Source organism: Lissotriton helveticus, chromosome 9, assembly GCF_964261635.1.
Source record: "Lissotriton helveticus chromosome 9, aLisHel1.1, whole genome shotgun sequence".
Lineage (NCBI taxonomy): Eukaryota > Metazoa > Chordata > Amphibia > Caudata > Salamandridae > Lissotriton > Lissotriton helveticus.
Window position 1 is genome coordinate 428,286,361 of NC_136070.1, and position 24,687 is coordinate 428,311,047.

Here is a 24,687-nt window from a genome sequence, read left to right on the forward strand (position 1 = left end):
TCTGGGACTGTGAGATTCCTTTGATCCATCCTTTAAGAAAAGAATTCATGTATTTGATATTGAGATATGTATTGCCCCATTGTTAAACTGTTTGCGGGCTTGATCCTCCTGCTCCACCTCAGAATTTGCATCAGAACTGAGATCATTCACAGAAACATCCTGCTTGGTTCTTTTGTAGTCTCCTATCTTTTGTCTCCAAATGGAGGCAAATCTCTTACCAAAGAGTCTCTGAATAAAATGTGATCTCCTTTAGGTCATTTTAAGATCACACTCTCCACCTTACACATTATACCCAACACACCTGCATGCACCGTCACGGCTGATACAAGAAAAGCTCTCTGACAAAGAGCCCTCTGGCGGGGCCCATTGGGCATTGCAGCGCCGGCCCCACAAGGAGCAAAACGCCTAATGTTTTAGCATGACACCTACAAGGGTGTGTGAGGGCAACACTTCCAAATAAGGAAGATTCCCCCCACCCCCCGAACCATATATTCCTACCACACCTTTTCTTTAATGTTTTCTGTACCCTCTCCTCATCGGAACAAGTACCCACACGTGTTAAATATATATACCAAGGTGTATTAGTGAGACAGTAGGTGTATGAGTGACTGTATGGGTGAGTCAGTGGGTGCGTGACTGACTATATAAGTGAGTTATTAGATGTCTCAGTGAATGTATGGATGAGTGACTGGTTGTGTGAATATGTGTATCTGTCTGTCTGTCAGTTGATGTCTAAGTAGGGATATGAGTGTATTAGTGGGTACATGAATGGCTATATGGGTGATTGGTTGTCTGACTACCTCTATGTTTGTCTGGGTGTCTGTGTTTGTGGGTGATTAGGTGTGTGACTGCCTGTATGGATGAGTGAGTGGGTGAGTCAGTGGCTGTATGCGGTACTATTGCCTTTGTGAGAATGTGTATGGTTGAGTTAGTGTCTGTATGGCTGTGTCGGTGATTAAGTGCATGTGTCGGTATGGGTGAGTAACTGATTATGTGAAAAGCAGTATATGTGAGTGACAGGGTATATGAGTCACTATAGCTTAGTGATTATGTGTTACTATTTGTATGAGTAAGTGAGTGGGTGTGTAACTGTTTGGGTGAGTAAGCGGCTGTGTGGTTGACTTTATGGGTGGGTGTCTAGGTGTGTATAGTTAGCTCTATGGGGTACTCTGTGTGAGTGCCTGTATCAGTGTATGAGTAGATATGTCAATGGCTGTATTCATGCGTGAGCGGGTCTATGAGTTGCAGTATGGGTGAGCGAGTGAATGTGTGTGCAGATCAATGAATCAGTGAGTGGGTGTGTAAGTACTGATATGGCTCTGAATGGGTTTGTGAAATGTTGTGTGGGAGTGGCAGTGGTTGTATAAAAGATTCTATAGTGGTGGGAGTGGTTGCGTCAGAGATTCTGTGGATGATGTAATCACTGATGTCATCAGTGTTACTGACCATGTCATGAGTAATGTAATATGTGAGGTCATAAGCGGTGCATTGCGGGGGCGCAAGTTATAGTTAGGTCAGCTAACTATAGCGGCTGAATTTCTGTTTTTCTATGACTAAAATCTGACCCGACTATAACGTCCTTGTAACCTTTGTGTTTTTTTTGTGTGAAATCCCAAGTTTTTTTTAAGTTCTATTTGCTAACTATAACGTCAGTGTAGCCTTTGTTCTTTTAGTGAATTTCTAAGGTTTTTATATTCTATTTGCTAACATAACGTCTCTGTAACCTTTGTTTTTTTGTGAGTTTCTAAGGTTTTTTTAATTCTATTTGCTAATTATAATGTCATTGTAACCTTTGCTTTTTTAGTGAATTCCTGGGATTTTTAAATTCTATTTGCTAATTATAACGTCCCTTTAACCTTTGTTTTTGTAGTGAATTTCTCAGGTTTTTTAAATTCTATTTGCTAATTATAAGGTTCCTGTAACCTTTGTTTTTTTAGTGAATTTCTAAAGTTTTTTTAATTAGCAGTCACATTTGTAGAGTGGTGGAGAAAGGGGGCTGGGCCTCCGACCATCTATCAGGAATTCCATTGCTTAGGACTTACAGGAGGTACCAAGAGGGTTTCTTGGCCCCCAAGGTCCCTCAGGAGTAAAGTGGACTTCATCCCCCAAACAGTAGAGCGCAAGGATGCGCGTTTTCAGAGTGGTGGAGAAAGGGGGTGAGGCCTCCAAAGACCTCATAGCAATCTCAATGTGTGGGACTTCCTGGAGGTAACAGGAGGGGTAGTTGGTCCCCAAGGTGGGTCCTTGTGGGCCAACTACCCCTCCTATTATCTCCAGTAATCCCCAAAAAGCAAGATTGATGGTTTCTGATAGGCCATGCCCCCTTTCTCCACCACTCTGCAAACGTGCCTCCTGGCACGCTCTTGGTTGGGGAATTAAGTTCCCTTTGCTGTTGAGGATTCTTCAGGGCCAACTAGTCCACCTGTTACCTCCAGTAAGCTCCACACAGTGGGATTGCTTAAATGTCGGTTGAGGCCACACCCCCTTTCTCCATCACTCTGCAAATGTGCCTCCTGGCTCATTACTATTATTGGATGAAGTCCCCTTGCCTATTGATGGTCCCTGGGGGCCAACTAGCCCTCCTGGATTGCTGAGAGGTGGTCAGAAGCCACACCCCCTTTCTCCACCACTCTGCAAACTCTCCTCTGGCGCGCTGCTTCTTGGAGGATGAAGTCCACTTTATTCCTGAGACCCTCAGGATGCAAGGGGACCTCATCGCCCCACCAGCATTGCCCCAAGAGGCGCGTTCGTAGAGTTGTGAAAAAGGGGTGTAGCCTCAGACCACCTCTCCGCAATCCCACTGTGTAGGGCCTACTGGATGTAACAGGTGGGCTAGTTGGCCCCAAAGGACCCTCAGGAGCAAAGGGGACTTCACCCCCCAACCAAAAACGCGCCAGGAGGCACATCTGCAGAATAGTGGAGAAAGGAGGCGGGGCCTCTGGCGAGTTGCCGGCTTCGTTTCTTTTTATTTCAGAAAGGGGGCTGTGTGGCCTTCCCTTGACCCTTTTGGGCCCCAGGGACCCCATCCCCAGGGGCCTCACCTATTTTTTAAATTATTTAAATAAAAAGGAAGGGGGCCGTGCTGCCCCTCCTCCTGAGGCCGATTTCGGCCCCTGGTATCCCATCCCTGGGGGCCAGGCCTGTGTTTATAGTTTTTTTCAAAAGGGGAGGGGGCCATGGGGCCCGGCCAATTGTATTTGAGAGAGGGGACTGAGCTGCCGCCCTCCCAAGGCCATTTTCGGCCTTGGGGACTCCATCCCCTGGGGCCATGCCTCTTTTGTTTAATATATATTTTACTTTAAGGGAGGGGGGCCGCCCCGAGGACCCCATCCCCGGGGCCCGACCAAAAAAAGGGGTAGAGCATAGTGGCTCCCCTCCCGGGGCCATTTTCTGCCCAGGGAACCCATCCCCCGGGGCTTGGCAAAGTCTTTAGGGACCGCGGGGAGCCTCAAGGCCCCACGTTCTCTGCCGGGACCCAGCCTCATGCAAGAGCCGGCATTGCTTTTGGGCAGAGGGAGCTGCAAACATGCAGCCCCCTTAGCCCAAAAGCAATTCTGCTTCGCTTCATGGAAGCAAGAGCATTTTTCAATGCTCTCACTTCCATGAAGCGAAGCCATAGCAAATTGCAATGTCCCGGAGGGTGGGTGCCCCGGGACATTGCTGGAGCCGGCCCTGTGGGGGTGGCGTCCCTAGGGCCACTTATGGCTCCAGGAGGGGGGCCGTGCAGCCCCCCTCCCATCCTTGAAATAGCTCTGGGAAGGTGGTGGTCTCCGGGCCTATGTGAGGGGGCAGGAGTCCCTGCACATTATTGTAAACAAAGCCCTGGGTGCTGGCGGTCCAAGGGATTGCAGGGGCGACGTGCCCCCGACAGTTCACATAATTAGCCCCGGAGAGGTGGCATTCCCCGGGGCTGTGGGGGCCACGTGCCCACCGCATTTCCAATTCCTTTTCTTGGCCCTGGGCACTTCATTTTGTTTTGGCATTTTCAGCTGGATTTGCGGATCCACCACGTATCCGCTGGGAAATAAATGCTGTATTTGGCCCTAGTGGTCCCTGTGGGACACCATGAACAGGCCTTGGGGGCCAGGGTGTTTCTAACCTGCCCCCTTTTCTTGTTTTTTTACCTTTTTTTCTTGTGACCCGGTTCAACTAAGTCACAAGATGGCTGCCAATTCTTCCTGGTTTGAAGTGTTGGCAGTCAATCAGATCTCAGGCAAGAGATCGGGAGGGTGTTTGTTGGTCCACCACGGCCACAGTTGTATAACTGAATAATCTTTACATTTCTCAGAAACTACTGAACGGATTGACACAAAAAGAGTGCTTTCTGAACCAAGAGCTACCTTTTTGCCAAATTTGGTGTAATTATGTTCAGCAGTTCAGGCTGTAGCCGTTTCTAAACATTCCTATGGAAATTAACATGGAGAAAAAGCTTTTTGGGACCCCCCCTTTTCCTCGGCCCCCACTTGATGGATCACTCTGAAATTTTTAAGACACAGCAGCTGACGTGACGCCCCATTAGTTTTGAAAAATTCGCCAAGATTTGTTAACCTGCGCCAAAGTAATTCTCAAATCAAAAAACGCTTTTCCTATGGAAACTAGGTCCAGCTGTCTAAGTGCTCTCTCTCTGACACCCCTCTTTTTGATTTCTCTATTTGATCAATCACTGTGTATCGCAAATGGCTTGGATTGCAACCATGATGTTGTTTGAAATGCCTAGCCACAGGATACGATTCGTCTACATTCTTAATTGCCTGAAGATGTTGCAATACTATCTTGTGCAATTGTAGTATGGTGCTGCCTGCATATTTCTTTTCACTGGGCCAATTAAAACGTATACTACAAATTCTGATTTGCAGTTCAAGGATTTGTTTATGGTTATTTTTTCACCCAAATCTTGGTTCACTGTTGTGGCATTCATACCTTGTGTGCATGCCTTGCATTTACTAAATTTTGTTAACCTTCTGACCGGTTTAAGACAAATAGTTTTCTCTGGCATCTGGTTTTTGACTATGCTGTCTTTGATAGACTTTGTTCTCCTATTAGTTATTGCAGTTCTATCTTCCATTTCCACCCCTATTGTGGAATCTTGATTTAACAAATGCCAGTGTCTGTGCAAGATTTTTCTTATTTGATGATGTGCCATGCTGAAAGTCATGATAAATCTGCATGGCTCAGTTGGATTGCTAGCTGCATCTGCAGTCGCCCTCTCTTTCCTCCGTGACTTTGGAATGGACTGTGTGTTAAATAACAAGTCTGTCTCGATTTGGTTCTAGCCTGGTATTTTGCTTGTTTTAGGGTCACCTCATCATATCCCCTTGCTCTTAATCTCATTGTCATTTCCTTTTCAGTTACTGAGAATGCCTCTTGGGTGCAACAGATTCTCTTGGCTCTTAGCAGTCTCCCGTAGGGAATGCTCCTTCTTAGCTCCTGGATGTGTGCTAGTGGCGTGTAGGGTTGAGTTACCTGAGGTTGCTTTTCTATATACTCTAGTTGAAATTCTGTCCCCAATCACTTCCAACCTAATGTCAAGAAAATCAATGCGTTTGTTGCTGATGGGACAGGTAAAAGAAAATGTAGGTCATTCACATTAATTACTTTCACAAATTCCTCAACTGATGTTGTGTCTCCTCTCTCTAATATGAAGAGGTTGTCAATATACCTCAGCCAAATGACGATGTTTGATGACCAGTCATGTGTTTCTGTGTTATGGAGCACCTGCTCCTCTCACCAGCCCATTTGTAAATTCACATAGCTGGGGCCAGGCAGTTGCCCATTGCAGTCTCCTGTACCTGTTGGAAAATCTCATTGTTATTTAAGAATACATTGCTATTCAAGCACCACTCTTTAATACCAACAAGCATCTCATTGTGTTTCAGGTGTTGAATGGGTCTTGTTCTTAAGAAATGACGTGTGGCATTGATACCGTCTTTGTGACGGGTGCTGGTGTACAATGAGTTTACATCCAGACAAACCCTCTGAACATCTGGTTCCCACTGTATGTCAAAAATATGTCTTAAGAAATCCGTACTAGCCTGTATTTATGAGGGTAGAACACATACACATACATAGGATTGTAGGAAGTAGTCTACGTATTTGGATACGTTTTCCACAAAACTCCTGATAGCTTATATGATTGGTCTGCCAGGAGGACAGACATTGCTCTTGTGCACCTTCGGTAAAAGGTACAAAATTGACAACCGTGAATGTTTTACATGTAGAAAGTCAAATTCTTCTTTACTGATCAGGTTATTATCTTCGCCATCCTTTCAGATCTTTATAGAATGTTTCTCTCAACCCCTCATATTCTCTTTTGGTGATCTTACATTAACATTGTTGGTCATTTAGTTGGTTGTAAGCTTTTTGCAAATACATCTCCCTTGGCCAAATCACTATGTTACCTCCTTTATCAGAGGCACGTAACATTTATTTATTCTTCTTGGACCATGTAGTCAGTACCTTATCAAGTTTTTGTCTGAAATCAGTATTTACTCTTGTTCCTCAACTACATTGATGTCTACGTTTTTTCAAATCATTAATTACATTCTCATTAAAGATATTCAAGTTGTCATGAGGCATTGAGAGATAGAAATAGGACTTTAATCTAAAGGGGATAACACTTCTTTCACAACTGTAACATTCCAGTGGTCCATTAGTTTCATTAGTTCCTGCCTGTTCATTTGTACCTTCTTAGTCTAGATCAATCAAATCATTCAAAAGATCTGCATCAGCAACGGTAAACACATTTTGACCAGAAGGTAATGATGTCCCTATACTGGGTCTGTGTTTGCCCTTGAAATATTTTCTTAATTTCAACTTTCTTGTGAACATATACAGGTCAATGCGGCTTCGCACATAATCAAATGGTATGTATAAACAATATGAAAGACCCAGTTCTAGTATCTGTTTGTCTTCACTAGTTAGAGTCTCGTTTGATAAATTAATTACCATATTTAAATCCACTATTTTTTGGTGTGGCTCCTCGTCAATACTCCCAGTGAGTTTCCGTTGTCTTTTTCCTTGGCTTCTGCCTCCTCTTCTTCTTTTTCCTTCCCTTTGAGTTTGTGGATTGTTAGTCTGCCCAACCTTAAAAAATAAAATTCATCGTAAACTGATGTTGTGGGCCATCTTTTGTCTACGAGGTAATATCGATCAGATTCTGACCTCGTGTCAGAGCTTAGGTCATTTAGGATTTTGTCCTATCTTGCTCGATTGCTAACTTCTAGTCTCTCTCGCCTGGTGATATCGAACTTTCTCAAAAACTTATAGATTCTCCCTTGCTCATAATCATTACAATCACGTTGAAATTTGTGAACTTTCCTTTCCATGATGATTTTTTCATAATTCTTCATCCTTATTTTAATTTCTTTTTCAAATTTCGATACTCTGTCTTTATCTTCCAATCGTGTAATTGTTCTGTGAGTTCATGATGTTTTGTATAATGTTCTCTCTGTCAATTGCAGCATATTTCACAAGCAGGGTTATCAACCTCTGAGAGCTTTCTGTGTTCAATTCAGACCATTCTTTTATGAGGTCCGGATGGGGATTTTCATAGGTGGGAGTGATGATTCTAATTCCCATTGGCACCCTGCCAACTTCTAGGTATTTCTTTTTTTTTTTTTAAACCAATTTTATTAACATTTTCTATTGGATATTATGAAACAATACACAGTTATATATTCTGGTATATTTACGCGGACCGATTGCTTACATAGTTGAACAAGTATCCAAGGGGCATCATCTTAATACATACTATTACTTGACACATGAATTACCAGTCGATGACCCCAATGTAGTCCACAAGAATACGTTCAGAGCAATAATTTTTGTATTTATGCATATCATATGTTACTTACCCCACACACTCCCACAGCACCCCACCCACAACTTTCCCACCCTATAAAACTGTGAACCATAAACTTGGCTGCAATATTCCAACCTGTTTCACCAGGATAAGGCCTCTAGGGTCAACCAGGGCAGTGCTGCTCCAGTGTGTCTCATGAGGGGGAGGAGACGGGAAGAAGGGATCCGATTGGTAACCAGGAGAGTGGCTCTGTGGCCGGGGGTGGGGGAGAGGGGAGGAAGAGTGAGGGGGGCCCCCCACCAGCGTGCTCACCCCTCCCATAAGAATCACTGTCCAAGCCAGTATTAGGCAGACACGGCTAGCTCAACAGAGGGGTCCAGGGCTACCACCACTTCGTCCTCCGTTTCTGCCTTAAATTGCTTTAACACTTGGGCCCATTCTAGCGCAATTGGCCTTTTCCTTAATCCCCTATATTCCTCATGAGACAACGCCTCTCCCTCCGCCATCGCCCAGCGAATGACCTCTTCTCTCCATTTGCCCTCCCGTGGTGACCTGCAAGGCTTCCACCGCTGTGTTATTAGTCGTTTAGCGAGCATCAGAGCTAACCCTGCAAAGTGCTGTAACAGTTTCGCCTGCTTCGGGGGTGGAAGGAGACCCAATAGACACACCTCCATGGTGTCCCACCGGGTGCGTTCCATTAGTGTGGAGAGCCCTAGGGTAACTTCAGTCCAAAACCTCACCATTACAGGACACGACCAAAATGTATGAGTAAAATCGGCAGGATGGTGGGTACATCTGGGACATTGTGGAGCAGTGAAGGGGTACTTCTTGTGAATGGCCTGCGGTGTAAGATCGGCCCTGTATAATATTAGTAATTGTATTGATTTCAGTCGACACTCGTCTGGGATGCTCCAGGGCAGCCTCCCACTCCCTATCCTCCAATTCCTTCGCCAGTGCTAGTTCCCACTTCTGCCAGAGAGGCAATAGTGGTACATGTAGGTGCTCTTGGTGTCCGCGATACAGCCAGCGTACTAAGTGACGTCCATGGCCCATGATGTGAAGGGACCGCAACAATTGAAACGCAGGAGGTTCCGTTTGTGCCACTATCCAATACTTCCGGACATACTGTACAACTGAGGCATGTGTAAGGAACAGAGTCTCCGGCACCGCTCTGGTGCGGATACATTCGTCATGTGTCATCAGTATACCATCTAGGAAGAGTTTCCCCACTGTGAAGATGCCCGCCCGTATCCAGTCCCGTACCCGGCCTTCCGACAATACACCATGTCTGGTAGATAGACCACATAGGGGATGTTCGGAGCATATGGGTTCAGGGCTTTAGCAGATTTCTGAGCCTGCTTCCAGTAGTGGAGGGCAATAGACAAAATCTCTAGGTATTTCTTTAATGATTGTACCTCCCACCATTTTGAGATTTCTGTTTTGGTGAGTCTCTCCAATTTGGTGGTGATAGATTGGAATGATGTTGCATCTGTACTGGTCTTCGATGTTGACGCTGATGCTTCTCCTCTACTTATACTGGACTCGCTGAAAAGCCCTTCGGCTAGCTTCAACCTTTGTTCTATTTCGTCTTCCACCATGATGGAAACACGTTTGCAACTACAATACCCAGGATACAGTTCACTGGCAGCCCAAACGGTGCTTCAACACGCTGAAACTAACAGCATGAAGTACCGCCGACTCCCGCCTGTTAGTGTAGCACACGCAGTGTTTTGTGTGTCTGATCGAGACCCCTCTGGATCCCTCGCAGCGCACATACCTTCGTGTCTTTGTAGGGTAGGGGGCACATCGCATTATGGTTACACCATTTCCCAGCTTCGTGTTAGGCGAAGTGCAGCCAAATCATCGGGGTGCCGAAAAACGCCTGGGAGTGTAATTATTGCAGAGACTTCCACTCCACAATATCCACCGGGGAGGAACGGCACTCAACAGGGCTTGCGTGAATCAGGATTTTGTTTATTCCATCAAGAAAAACAATTGGTAAAAGAGCGTCTACACGTTTCGGCGTATCTATATCCGTTGCCCTGTCTCATAAAACAAGGGAAGGCACTCACGGGAGTGAGTTCTTAAAGTCTATTATGAACTCTACACATTCAGAAAAAGACGCGTTTCGGCAGTCGCCTTTATCAATGGAATTGTGTTTCCTTGGAAAATTCACTTTTTTTTTTATCTCTTTGGCGCCATTTGAAGAATCTTCACTGAACTATCCCCCCAATTTTTTTTCCCACTTCCGCTCCTTCCTGGAACGTTTCTGGTTTCAAGCGAGGGCCAAGAAAAGAGAGGGTCCCAAAACGTGTTTTCCCCATTAATTTTTCCATAGGAACTTTAGACACAGGTAAAGCTCAAACTGCTGAAACGGTTTTACACCAAATTTGGCAGAAAGCTAGATCTTGATCGCGAAAGAGTGCTTTTTGTGATTTGGTGTAAATCAGTTATGTTGTTTTTTAGCTTTTAATTCTCACAAACTTTTGTACATATTATGTCGTGGAGGAGCCACAGAACTGATGGATCTTAAGGAGAGATCTGATTGGCTGCCACCACATCATCGACAATTTTGCAGCGGCCAGATGTGAAAAGAAGGCATAAGGGGACGGGGTAAGGATACCCTAATTCCCTAGACCTAGTGTAGGGGTCCCGGAGTGAACCCGCTTGGACCAAAAACCTTTTTATTTAAATTTTGCAGGGGCGATGCCCAAATTTGCTGTGAGTTTAAAAAAAAAAACTCAGGCTCTCGTCCACTAAAACCCCCCCTTGCGTGGGGGAGCGGTGCACCACATATCACTTAGGAAGAGGGAATGCATGGCCCGAAGCCGCCTTGGGGACCCTGTCTCCCGGGCTGATATTTTAATGAAGGGGAGGGCCGTACAACCCCATCCACCGAGGTCGAACAAGACTTAACAGGAAGGAAGGTGCAGCGTGACCCCCTCTACCTGAGCCGCTTATGGACTCGAAGACCCCAACCCCCTGGTGCTGGTTCACAGATTGGGGGACAGTAATTTCCCTGCCTGCATCAGTGGGTGCAGGGAAACATATGTTTGCTCCTGCTTGGTGGGAGCATTTTTAAATCTCCTGCCAGGAGGGAGCAAACATGCCTTCCCTGCCTGCAGCAGCACTTGCAGGGAAGGCATATCTGTTCACACATTCAGGAGAAGCTTTAAAAATGCTCCAGCGGGGTGGGATGAGATTTCAGTTTCCCTACCCGCACTCCTGCGGTCAGGTAAGCACAGATTACTCCCGTCCAGCGGGAGCTTGCAGAAATAGCTGTTCGCTCCTTTACCTTGCGCTGCTAATTACCCCACCTATTACATCACTCATGACATCGGCTATGATATCATTGAAAATATCACTGCAACATCTGTAATTAAATTATTGATTTTTACATTAAGAAACTGTACCTGGCGAGGGCGCGAGTTATAGTGACCTTAGGAAATGAGTAATAGTTACCAGAGATAACTATAACTGGTGAATTTAATTGGTTTTGTGTGTTTAAAAGGTTACATTGTCACTGAAATTCTCACCTAACTATAATGTTACTTTAACCTTTTTTCCTGTGAAAATAAACACACGCATCCTATTTTATGGTTCAAGTGATGACTAAGTGTAGGTGTAATTATGTATGGGATGGGAGGGGTTGAATGAACTAGGTATTAAGGGTTTATTAGGGTTGTTTTTAGGAATAGTACAAAAAGTTGAAAAGTTTTCTTCGGGTTCAGAATGGTGCAACGTATTTTTTGAGAGGGGGTTATGGGGATTTACCCCCACCCATTAAAAATACAGGAAAAATTACACACACACATATGTATATATTTAGCTATATATCTCTCCAAAGAGAGATATATAGATAGATAGAGGCATATTGTGTTTTAGGGTTCAGAAAACAGGTTTAACCGTTTTGTTTGGTTTCGGTGCTAGACTTAAACGTTAATTACAAAAAATAAACAAGTTATGGACTTCAAAAATAATGTTAACAATAAAAAGCCAAATAATGGGATCCAGATTAGTTGTATCAACCCCTATCAGTCCTGACTAATTGCAGTCCGACGTTATGGTATGGGAAGCTTCTGTAAGAGAAATTGTGTTGTACAAAGTGCAGAATGTAACCCTGCATCCTGCTGGAGTCACGTGACCCAGCCCCGCATTTCACGAGGGACTGCAGCTGTGCCTTGCAGCTGATTGAGGGCATTGTGTCATGGAAGCGAAAAAGCCTGCTCACGAAGAATACACCTAATTCAAGCCTGATGACGGGGGCACAGGAGTCGAAGACTGAATCAGTTTGCTGCAGGGCAGCTATTCCCTAAGGAAGTTAACCCGATTGCTTCCAAGAACATCTAGAAGGGCGATATTCTCCTCAAAATAGAAAACTGTTAGTCCTTTAAATATAGAATGTAGTCAGCAAAGTACTAAACAATTAATCAACATCTTTCTTCAAAATAATACACATTCCTGCTTCCTGCTCACAAGTAGACTTGCGATAAACCCTGCGATGCTGGACTGGACGAAAACGCGCGATATTGCGAAACTAACCTTATAAATTAACTTAAATGGCGTCTTAAAATCCTAAACTACAGGCGTATGCTACCGAAAGGCCTCCTTTCTGTAAATGAGCCTGCCACCAGGGGCACATTATGTTTTAATTCTTATTTTACTGGTTTAAATGAATCCCTGGTGTTTTCAAAACTTATTTCTACCATAAATGAAAATTAACTATCTGGTAATTGCATTGCATTTTTTTTTTTACTTACAGAAGTCTCTTAATGAGAGTATTTTTAGCAAGTGATGTATTTATGTACTTTTGCCCTCTTCTGCTGTTTTCCCTTTCCTTCTCGTTTTTCCGCCCACTTGTTTGCCTTTTCTGCTTGTTTTTCTTGCCTCTGTTTTGCCTTTTTTTGCTCTTTTTTCTTCCCTCGGTTTTGCCTTTCCTGCTCTTTTTTTCTACCTTCTGTTTTGTCCTCTCTGCTGGATTTCCTGCCCTCCCTTTTTCCTTTTCTGCTTGTTTTTCTGCCCTCTGTTTTTCCCTTCTCTGCAGAGGGGAGGGGGGGCAATACAGCCCTTCTTCCTGGGACGATTTTATACCTGAGGACCCATGTCCAGGGGCCCGGGGTTAAATGAATGAGAGAGGGGGGTCCACTCCTGGGCCGATTTGGGTCTTGGGGACCCCTTCCCCTGGGGCCCAGCCATAATTCAATAGGGGAGAGTGGCAGCGCGGCCCTCCTCCCCAGGCTGATTTGAGTCCCGGGGACCCCATCCCCATCATATAGTTCAATATACAGCACTGTGTTATCAACTTGTCCAATACAAACCCTTCTTGCTGCACTGCTGTAGTAAAAAAAATGTCACCTGGAGAATACGGATTGGTGAAATAGTTAGTTGATCATTGGCCTCGCCGCTTTACAATTCAATTGGACACTTATAGTGCAAACGTCTCTAAGTGGGTCTGTGATCGTGTGAGCCTCTGAGTGGGTCTATGAGTGAGTGCTTTCGTCTGTGAGCGGGTGTGTGTCTGAGTGGGTGTGAGTGTCTCAGTGGGTCAGTGAGTGGGTGCGTGATTCTGTGAGTGAGTGTCTGTGTGCTGTCTGTTTTGCCCTCTTCTGCCCTCCGTTTTGCCTTTTCCGCTTGTTTTTCTGCCTGTTTTGTCTGTTCGTTTTCCTGCCCTCCATTTTGCCCTCTTCTGCTGTTTTCCCTTCATGCTCGTTTTTCTGCCCACTGTTTTGCCTTTCTGCTTGCTTTTTTTGCCTTTTTTTGTTCTTTTTTCTGACTTCTGTTTGCCCTTTCTGCTGGATTTTCTGCCCTTCCTTTTTCCTTCGCTGTTTGTTTTTCTGCCCTCTGTTTTTCCCTTCTCTGCACAGGGGAGTGGGGCCCAATACAGCCCTCTTCCTGGGGCGATTTTATACCTAGGGACCCCATGTCCAGGGGCCCGGGGTTAACTGAATGGGAGGGGGGTCCCCCTCTTGGGCCGGTTTGGGTCTTGGGGACCCCTTCCCCTGGGGCCCAATCATAATTCAATAGGGGCGGGTGGCCACACGGATGTGGGGAATTGAAGGATTGAGAAATTCCACATACTATGCCAATTATGTGGGTCGGCCTATCTACTGTCACAGAAAATGCCTCAAAATACTCTGTGCAAACATCAAAAATATTTCTTTACATTACAAGCATTCTTGGGATGTGGTAAAAGTGGTGTTTAGCTCCAGGCTCGGCTGGCACCTAGGGAAACCTACCATCTCAAGACATTTTTGAAGACTAAACAGCTGTGGCCTGGGAGCGTTCTTGCGGTGGATAAAAGCATTTCGAAAAGTCTCTTCGCAATGGTGGATGGAAATGAAATATATTTCTATTTCAAGTACATATAGTGCATTTGAGAGTGCGTGCGTGCGGCAGGGTTGCGTCACGTTAATTCAAGGTTCTCAGCAGCGAAATAAAATAATATCACCAATTGAGATGCCAATTAGCAAAATTGACGTTTGGTGGTGAAGTGGCATTTAACGATTTTCATCCTCAAAGTGTCATGTAGGGGGTGTACAATAACAAGGGGTTTAATCTGGAAAATGCACTAAGGTCGTTTCTTACGTGGCAATCAAAAACTGCAACAGCCAGGAGCTCTCGTCTGAGTAACTGTTTCTGAAACTTATTCTAACTTCTAAAATAGCAAAAAAAGGCAGAAAGGCGGGTATTTGAATTTACATATTGCAGATACCGAGCTTCTAATACCCGTAGCTTGAAGCTTTCGAACAAAATAAAGCGCTCTGGATCTCAAATGAACAAATTGACAATTAAATTTAAAATGTCATATCTGAAGCAGGATTTATATAAGAAATCTGTTGGTTCGCCCAGAATGCGTGCAGAAGTATAACAGTATCTTAAATCTGTACTTATAGTAAGTACAGTAAATCCCACTCCGTTTGTCAGAGGGCGTCTCGGACATTCTTTGAGACTAGTTTTGCCGGAAAGGGCATTTATCTGGAGATGCACTGTACTCTGGCTGACAATGTCTGAAATCTTTTTTTTTAATTGTAACTTTCCATCCCTTTTAATGTATATTCCTGTAGGTCCTACCCTAGTCTAACTCATTACCAAAAGGTAGGCATGGAAAGCTTTGTACGTCAAGCCTTCATATGAACACCTGTAGCTTGATAAATATCATACCAAGTATGACCGGAATGATTTGTCGCATTTTATATTGGTAAGCTACCAAACTATGCTTTTTTAACATTTTACCTCTGTTTCTCTGTTGCAGTTGAATACCCATTTGGCTGAATGTGTGAATGCTCCAAGTACCTGCAGTTTTAAACGTTACGGTTGTAGTTTCCAGGTCAGTATGTTCAAATTACAACTTCTGTCGTGCAAACCTGTAACTCTTTCAGATACTTCAACTCGAGAACACTATCTGAGACAAAGCTGGGCCTTGTAAACCCTCAACAATGTGCACTAAATGTGAAACTCTGCAGCAGGAAACAGCTTGAGGCTTCACAACTTGGGCAAGGTTTTTGTCGCTTTGATGCCTGGAAGTGTCAATTCGTTGAAACCACTCTTTGAAACCTGAAGATATCTATAGAATCGTTAGACTAGCATTCACCGTGAGCGAAGGTGGCGGGGGCGAAGCCGCCTTATGTTTCAGCTTGCCCGTGCACAGGTGCATAGCTGCACATATCTCTGTAAGTGAGAAGAGGGAATATGTTGTTTCAAACCAGAATTGATGTAGGTATGACTCTTTTTGCCTTGATGTTGACTTACTACTGCAAAACAGGTGTGCGCCCCAACGTCTCCGTGTAGCTTGTCATGCACATCTTTATGTAAAAGGTAAATATAAAAGTTTGAATAGGTTGGTGTGTGCAAACATTACCTCTGAACCAGGCAGCTCATCAGCATGTTAACAGTGCACAATTAATTCACTTTGGCAGCTGTCAGAATCCCTTGTAGAGGGCCATAGGGCAAGCAGGTATTAATGGGCCCAATCGTGGGGCTGAGGCCTTTTACTCTTGACGTCCCAGGGCCAAACCTACTATGGATTCTGAGCAACTGGGCCAAGTACCCCTTTCAGTACTTGACTCTCAGGGTTAGTTTAGTCCAGGCAGTCCAAGGCTTACTTAGGGGGAAGGTGTGAATGCAGGGGACTGAACACAGGTTCACAAGTCAAAATGCGTGCAGCCACAGCAATAAATCATTGTACAGCCAAATATTCACTTTCATAAAAAAAGAGAAGTATTTTACCGCTATCCACACGAAGGAAAAACACAACATTCACAAACAACTACACAGTGCCTCCGAGGTTAGGGTCTCTAGCATTTCTTTAGGCACTTCCCCGGTCCCACTCCCTGCTCGCTTCTAGCGGTAGTGGTTATTCCCTATTCAATATAGGCAACACCCAGGGTGAGTCACACTAGTAGACCGAGTCTCAAGAGCCCACAGTGTTCTAGTCCTGCAGTGCTAATTAGCAGCAAGTTTACCTGTGGCCGACTGGCCCAACATCAGTCTTTCACAACACAGGACCTGTTCACGTGGTGAATCTACTACTCAGATCCTAACCAATCTGTTGTGGTATCTCAGACAATCTATTGGGCCAGCGATTAGTCATATACCGTCTGTGCTATTAGGATATGGGTCACCATTCATATTTTAAAAAAGGGTTTAAAATGTATCTGGTGCGTTAGTTTTGACCAATGTCTCCCACAGTGGTACCCATATCCTCATGTGATACGATCACGCTACAGATGCACAGAGCAACTGTAAGAATGAAGGAAAAAATGTGAAAGGGGGTTGATGATGCCTCACGGAAGTAACACCATGGGAGTGAGCAGGAAGGTACTCTCCTGCTTCCTCAGGTTCTCATCATTAGCAACCACCAACCCGAAAAAAACTGTGTTAAACTGAGTGAAAGAAAGAAAGGACTAGGTGCTAGGGCATTGGTACCCAAACTGTGCGCTGCGACGCCCCAGTGCGCCGTTAGAACTTGCCAAGGGCGCTGCGCACGTCTTGGGAACGTGGAAAAGGTAATGTGCGAAGTGTGTAAATTAACTGAGCGTCTTCTATTAGGGTCAGGGTCTTGTTTATTCCACTATTCAGAAGAGGTCGTATTGCCGTGGATGAGTGTTTTTGAGGGGGCACACATGGTCCTGTGAGTGTCACTACTTAATTACTGTCCATCTCTTGGCCCGCAGAAACCGGATGATTAACATTTCCCAGCGAGGAGAGATCACACTGCCTGTGACTCTCCGTGAACTTCGACCAGAGTCAGACTAGAACAGAAAGACATTAGGCCCAGGAACGAGAATAAAAGTGCGTCACTAAGTGACAAGCTTGCAAATTGTACAAGGTTTAACGCAGACACGTCATACAAGTGTTTTGCAAGAAATAGAAAATGTAATGAATTTGAGAATTGCTATGTTTGTTTCAATGACAGGCAAATCAACAGTGAAAACCGGCACAACACAAAACAGGGCCACAAACAGACAAAAAACCAACACCTAACTGCCCTAAAGGCCAGTCCGACCATGGCTCAGACACACTTCAATTCCTGCATTCTCTCAGACACACTTCAATTCCTGCATGCTTCTGCAGCCCGTGACCCTCCTTCCCAGCCTGGCCAAACAACACATAGCTCAAGTGTTGAATAGCTGGCAAATTTGGCAAACTAAATTAGAAAAGCATCCTTTTCCATTAATCTCATTACATTTTCGATTGGTCAGTACAATCTCTACATTTTGTCCTTTCTAGCACAGGGTGGATAGCAACTTTTGTATTCCACTGTTCCAATGTTCCGTATGTGACTGCAAGCACTTAAATATGCACATTGCAAGTCTGGCGCAGGTAAAAATTAGAGCCTTGCAAGGTTTGATACAGAGGAGTGTATGGTTGAGAGGGGCAAGGGCCAAGGCCATTTTCACATCTTTATTGCTTGATTTTGCTGGGGAGAAAGTAAGTGTCACTCATAGTCGTTGAATGTCACTCATAATTACTCCGAAATTAGGAAAATGTCACACATAAGCAATCTGAAACTTTGGCAGCTATGTAACTCTGCAACCCGAGAACCAGTGCAACGTATGTGCGGAACCCTGCTCCCTTCTCCCACTGGCTGAATACACTCACACTTAGGCGGGACCACAGGCGCTGCGGTGAGAACGGGCTTGAATTGGGACTTCAAAACTGTCCCAGCGCTGATCGGCGGAGGTTCATCAGCCTTATCTTTGCAGGACTTAGAATTGGCTGCAGAGAACGGCTCATGCCCCTGAATGCCTCTGTGTAGGCTGTGTGCTAAGGGCATGTGCAGGAGCAAAGAAGGCTGCAACGCGGGACTGAGCACAGAAGAGGCACCCCTGAAGGGTGAACCCCCCTCGAGCCAGCAACCTACCGACTAGGTGAGAGCACTCAGATGTCCTGAACACTTTACCCATTTCTCCAAATGCATTTCTAGGTAATGAGCTGAGGCTGGGCTTACATCCACCCACCCGAATAAAAAAGTAACATAATGGGGAGCCGCGGCCAACAGCCAATGGGTCAAGGGAGCCGTGGGTCAAAAAAGTTTGGGAACCACTGTGCTAGGGTGTGATATCTGATACTGCCTATGCACCAGACAGTTAGTTATAGTGTGCGGCAGAGTCAACCCAGAAATTGGGACTACGGGATCCAAACTATGGCTCCGCCCGTCCCAGTTAAAACCGAGCTAGATCACACTGGCTGTTCAATTTTATTCAGTGCTGTGTGTCTGCCCATTAAAAACCGACATGTTTCATTGCGAGGCGAAACGACCTCACGGCAATTTCTTCAAGGTGTGGGTCAATCACTCCACCCTGCACCAGTATATGTCTATTTTAGTGTTCCTGCAGGAGACACAAGTAAAAACAATGTACCATGATAAGTTGGCACCTGATCCCAAATTGCAAATGACATATCCTTTTAATAAAAAACACTCTTCTGTTGTCATAATATTTACCGGGATATAGCCCCACATGGGCATACCTTTACCCCTATGCACATGTGAGTGTGTGCATGTTCACAGTCTCACTGGCTTTCGCAGTCATTGCCTCCGTCAATCTTCAAGACATAGTATAATCTGGTGAGTCTCAGCGTTACACAGTAAAAGGCGTGTCCCTATCATATGCCTCACATAATGACTTGACTGGGGTTTTGTCGGTTTTTTACGATCAAGAAGATGTGCTAAGATTATGCTAGTACTGCACCCTGCTCCCTTAGTAGTGCCCTGATACTTTAAAAGCATAATTCAGCATCAGGCATGTTAATTTTGAAAGAAGACCCCCATCGTTGTAAATGCGGAAGCTAAACTGAGATGGCTTATTCCATGAGTACACTCGCATGTCTGCTTGTAATCATGCCCACTGATCTGACTATGCGCTGCGCAGGATTGGAGCGACGGGAGTTCCTGAGCGTGCCCTTTATGTGAGCAGTGGAGCGGCAGGAGCTGATTCAAGTGACTGCTGCATATAAGTAACATTTTAAGAAGCTCAGTCATGAGTCTTACAGCTTGAAATATAAAATCACACATCCAGCCAAAGTAAATCTATTGCTAAATACAGGCAACCATAAAAGGATGGTTCCAATCATTAGAGATTTCTACCACCAACAAAGGCAGGAGGATGGTTCACACAGGTTATCTTTGCATGGGCAAAGGGATCAAGTTAAAGTCCATTAGTGAAAAGTCCATGGGCAAGGGTAATGGAGCATAAATTAGGTAAGTTCAAGTCTGTCTCTCACCAAACTACTCCAAATTGTCCCACAGGCAAGTTCATCAGCAAGAGCAAAAAGGCAAGGGGCATGATAGAGAACGTCCGACAGGCAGGTTGGAGGCAAGCAAAGTGAAAAGGGGGTAGCTAGACCCCCCCCTCCTTCTAGGAAAGTCACTTTTTATAGTCCAAATTGTCACTGGTGACATCGGTAGCCACCATACAATGTTCTGATCATCATGTGACCATTCTTCCGTTCTCCAGGTACAAATTGATACTTCAGCATACGTTTCCATGCTCATCATGAGAAATGACTGTCCATTCTTTCCTCACTGGTTAGTTGACAAATAGCTTATTTACTTTGTTGCTTTCCATGGATATAGTCCAAAGGTCAAGTTCCTACCATTCATACACAAAGAAATACTGTAAGACAGTCTCTTACTTGTTAAGAACAAATAAAGCAACATTTGAGGAAACATCAAAATCCATTTACATCAAGCTATGAAATAACGTAGCCTAAGGAGAAAATCAATTAAAATTCTTTTTAAAGTTAACATTTCTTATTTTGTAAAATTAACTCCTAATTAAATACAAGCATAAAAAAATAAATCAAACATATTATATATGAGTATTTTGTAAGGTTGTCAGTGGTTATTACAAAAAAATGTTAACTCTCATTGTGGTCTACTACCACTATTTCAAAAGGTAGCAATATGCAAACTATTTCTAGAAATCATTAAATGAAAGTAATTTCTATGATTAAAAGATCTTTATAATGTTAGGCACATATACTGAAAGTTTCAATCATATAGCACATTACATGCATGAGTTGCATGATTGTCGAGTTTGTTATGGCACTCTACAATGAACTCAATTTAAGTACTAAGTTTCGTCATTAATTTTCATGACATCTTTGTTAAGAATATAAGATAATCAGTTACTACAAATCTTAAATTTACTATTTCATTAATCCTACTGTTCCTTCTTTTTTTTGTGAAAACTTTTTATTGGTTTTATAACACAAACACAAACAACTTGCAAGGAGGAAGAAAAAGAGACATCAATATACACAACGTTGCATTACATGGTGCTGGAGCGGGAAGGACAATCCAATGAGCGTTCGTTCTATTGGGAAAGAGTTACACAGTGGAGGGGGGGGGGCAGAAAAAACAAAGTGCAATCAGTATACAATAGTGTGTGGAGGAACCCTCGGGTTACGGGAACATAGGTGCAACATCAGGGTCAGGAAGAGGAGGGGCACATATATCACCACGATAAGTGTTCCACTGAGACCATATCTTTCCCCATTTCCGGGGGGTACCACGAGAAATATACACAGTTTTTTCTCTGAACATGCACCAGTCCATGTTTTGTTTCCATTTCTGAAGTCCGGGCGGGCCCTGAGCGCCCCACAATTGCGCAATGTCTCTTTTGGCAATCATGTTGCCCAAGGTCACCCACCGAAGCTGCGACACGGAGTAATCATTCGGTTCCCATACGTTCAGCAGGCATCTCCTAGCTTCCGGCATCGATCGCACCCCGGTAACCTCACTCATCACCTCGTGCACACGGGTCCAGAATCGTACTATCTCAGGGCACTCCCAGATGATATGTAAAAAGGTGCCCAGGAGACCACAGCCACGCCGACACAAACCATCCACAGAGAAGCCCATATGCACCAGACTGGGACCAGTGACATACACTCTATGCAGGATTTTAAGTTGCACAAATCTAAGGCGCGCCTGGATGGCCACCTCTTTAGGGGAGGAGATCGCCGCCTGCCAGTCCTCATCGTCCAGCTCTAGCCCATCACCAGTCCAGACCTCTCTAAGTCGAGACAGGAGGTCAGACCTGGAGTTGATTAACTTTTTATAAATAAGCGAAATCGTACTATCAGGAACATGTCCGTCCAGTACCCTGTCCTCAAGCGGGGACGACTCCGGAATCTCCACACCCGAAGGGAAGATCGAGAGCACCGCGTGGCGGATCTGTGCATACCGAAAGAATTCGCGATCGCTCAAAGCGTACTCGGTTTTCAATTCCTCAAACGTCTTCATTCTCCCCTTAGTCCAAACATCATCAATCCTGCTGATACCAATCAAGTCCCACCTATCAAACCCCCGGGACTGCCAAAGTGAGCCAAGTCTATCAGAGGCGTACAGGGGGGTGGCACGAGTCAATTTATCAGTCCATCCAAGCGCCATGGAAGCATGTCGCCATACCTGGACGGCCGTCCTAGTGGGGCCCGTCACGTTGCGAGGGGTGAGTTTCGAGTAGAGGGCTCTATTGTAGTCGCCCCCGGTAACAACCATTTGTCCATCGCGAAGGCCGGATTTGGCAAAGGGCCATACATGCAATGATTTATTGCCCCCAGTTGAGACGCCCAATAATAGCGACGGATATCAGGCAAAGCAATTCCACCGTCGTACCACGGGAGCGACAATTTAGCAATGGCAATCCGGGGCCTACCCCCCCACAACAGTCGTCTCTGTAAACCCTCGACCTCACGGAAATATGTAGCCGGGACAACGTCAAGCGTGTTTTGCAATGCGTAGAGGAATCGGGGCAGTGACATCATCTTAAACAATGCCGCTCTACCCAGGGGAGAGAGAGGAAGTTTCCCCCAGGCGACCACATCTGTCCGAAGGCGCTGAAGAGGGGGCAGTAAATTACGGTCGAACCGCAGTGCAGGGCTCAGCGAGATAAAAATGCCTAGATATTTAAATCCATCTTCCACAATCGCGATAGGACAGCCGCTTGGCAGAAGGGGGGCGGTACCCGACAGGACGTATACACAGGACTTCGACCAGTTGATGACAAGACCTGAGTTTTTGCGGAAGGACGTTAAGACATCAAACAGCACAATGAGGGATTTACGGGGTGATGTAAGATAATGCAGAATATCATCAGCGTAGAGAGATACACGGTCCTCAAACTCCGAATTCCATCTAATGCCCTTCAGGGACGGTTCCCACTGCAACCAGGCCGCCAGCGGTTCCAAGGCAAGAGCAAACAACAAGGGGGACAGGGGACAGCCCTGTCGCGTCCCTCTGCTCAGTGCAAAGGGCGCAGAGACCCGACCATTGACCGCCACCTGGGCCATGGGACCGGCGTAGAGCAATTTGACCCATCGAACGAAGTCCGAACCGAAACCAAACTTAGCAAGAACCGCCCACAAATACGGCCATTCTATTGTATCAAACGCCATCGTAGCGTCCAAGGACGCCAAGATGGCGGGCTCACGTAGCGTCTCAGCCCGCGCCAGAACTCCATGCAACCTTCGGAGGTTAAGCGCCGTGTTACGATGCGGTAAAAAACCGGATTGATCAGGGTGAACCAGGTCCCCAATAACGGACGCCAAACGTGTCGCCAGCAGCTTGGCCAAGATTTTAGGTTCCGCATTAATCAACGAAATGGGTCGAAAAGAGGCGCAGCGATCCCGAGGTTTACCATCCTTGTGGATGACAACAATAGTGGCCAGTCTCTGGTCTGGCGGGAGAAACCCCACCTCCAAAGACTCAAGAAACATAGAGCGCAAATGAGGAGCTAGCGAATCCGGGCGCATTTTATATAGCTCAATGGGGAGCCCATTAGGGCCCGAGGCCTTGCCGGATCGGACCGAACGGACAGCAGCGGCAATCTCGTCCACAGTAGGCGGAGCATCCAGAGCATCCCTATCAATATCAGACAATCGGGGAAGTGCAATATCACGCAATAACAGGTGGGAGTCCTGCTCCGATCGATCAGACACCTGGGAGTACACCTCGCGGAAATAGTCAGCAAAACATGCGACAATATCAACAGGGTCCGTACAACACTCTCCATTATCCGCAACAATCACAGGGACGACACGACTCGCACTTTCCCTCTTATCCAACCAAGCAAGCAGTTTCCCAGCCTTATTACCCACATCATACAGGCGTCCCTGCTGTTCCCTCCCCATTTCCTTAGCAGCTTCAGTGACCAGAGCTCTGTATTCATGTTGTTTCAACTCCAGTAGATGTAACCCCTCAGCGGTAACCCCAGATTCCAAGCCCTCCTCCAGGGCCGTGACCTCCCCCTCGAGTCGAACCGTCTCAATCAATGGCCAAGGGGAGGGAGGCCCGAACCAGAATGCCCGCCCCCCTAGAGCCCGAAGTGAAACCCGAGTGCGCCACAAGGCGATAACCACGCCTATTCAAAGCGTAGCACTTGTTGCCGAGCAAATGAGTCTCCTGCAGTAAGACAACATCTGGAGTCAAACGTTTCAACAATTGTAACACCACCCTCCTCTTAATCCCATCCCCCAACCCGTTCACGTTCCAACACAATAACCGAAGTCCCCTACCCCCCATCCCCGTGCCCAGCCCCTCCCCGGCCCCGCACCCAGAGCAACTGCAGAAAACAGGAGTGCGCCTTTCCCTCGCCTTGCAAGTAACAAGAAAATTCAAACAAACAACCCAGCCCCCCCAACAATGTCAAAACAACTATACCCCCCACCCCGCACCCCTGCTGAAGACCGAAGAGCCCCATAAACTCGCAGTGTGCCTGTCGCCCAACCACCCAACTAATCTACGAAAAGAAAACCCAGGAGGAGAAAGGACCCGTTCACCCCCCACCCACCCCCAAAAAAGACTACTATTACTTGCAAACATTAAGAACACAGCATAGCACAGTTCAAAGCCAACGGGAAGGGTATGGGGTCAAAGTCAACAGTTACTCTTGCTCCGTCGGGCCACCTTCCGCCAGATCCGACTTGCCAGAGTCCTCAAAAGGTTCATGATCCATAGGCAGCGTGTCAAGCCAGTCACTCACAACCCCAGGATGGTCGAAGAAAAAAGTACGATCCTTATGTACCACCCGCAGACGGGCCGGAAAGAGCATGGCATACTTCATTGACCTTTCCCGGAGTCTCTTCTTGACCCCCTGAAACCCCAACCTCTGTTTCTGGACCTGTTGTGTAAAGTCCGGATAGAAGCTGACAGTAGAGTTCTCAAAGGCAATGGGACCTGACTGCCGCGAAGCCTGCAGGATAGCGTCTCTGTCCCGGAAATGAAAAATCCTCGCAATGATAGGTCGAGGGTTAGCACCCGATTTAGGTGTGCCGCCGGGGATCCTATGTGCACGTTCGACAGCGAAAAACTTGCTGAGACCCTTGGGCGCCAGGTGATTCAGCACCAGGTCTTCCACCAATAGGTCCGTCGAGGCAGCAGT

General features: G+C 45.8%; 1 protein-coding gene across 3 annotated transcripts in view; it reads left to right on the forward strand.

Moving 5' to 3' along the window:
• Positions 1-24,687, forward strand: part of TRAF3 (TNF receptor associated factor 3) — a 554,449-nt gene that overhangs the window by 446,404 nt on the left and 83,358 nt on the right. For all 3 annotated transcript variants that reach the window (XM_078660220.1, XM_078660221.1, XM_078660222.1), the window contains exon 7: positions 15,054-15,128. In XM_078660220.1, the coding sequence (XP_078516346.1) occupies positions 15,054-15,128 (75 nt within the window). The remainder of the gene's footprint in view (positions 1-15,053; positions 15,129-24,687) is intronic.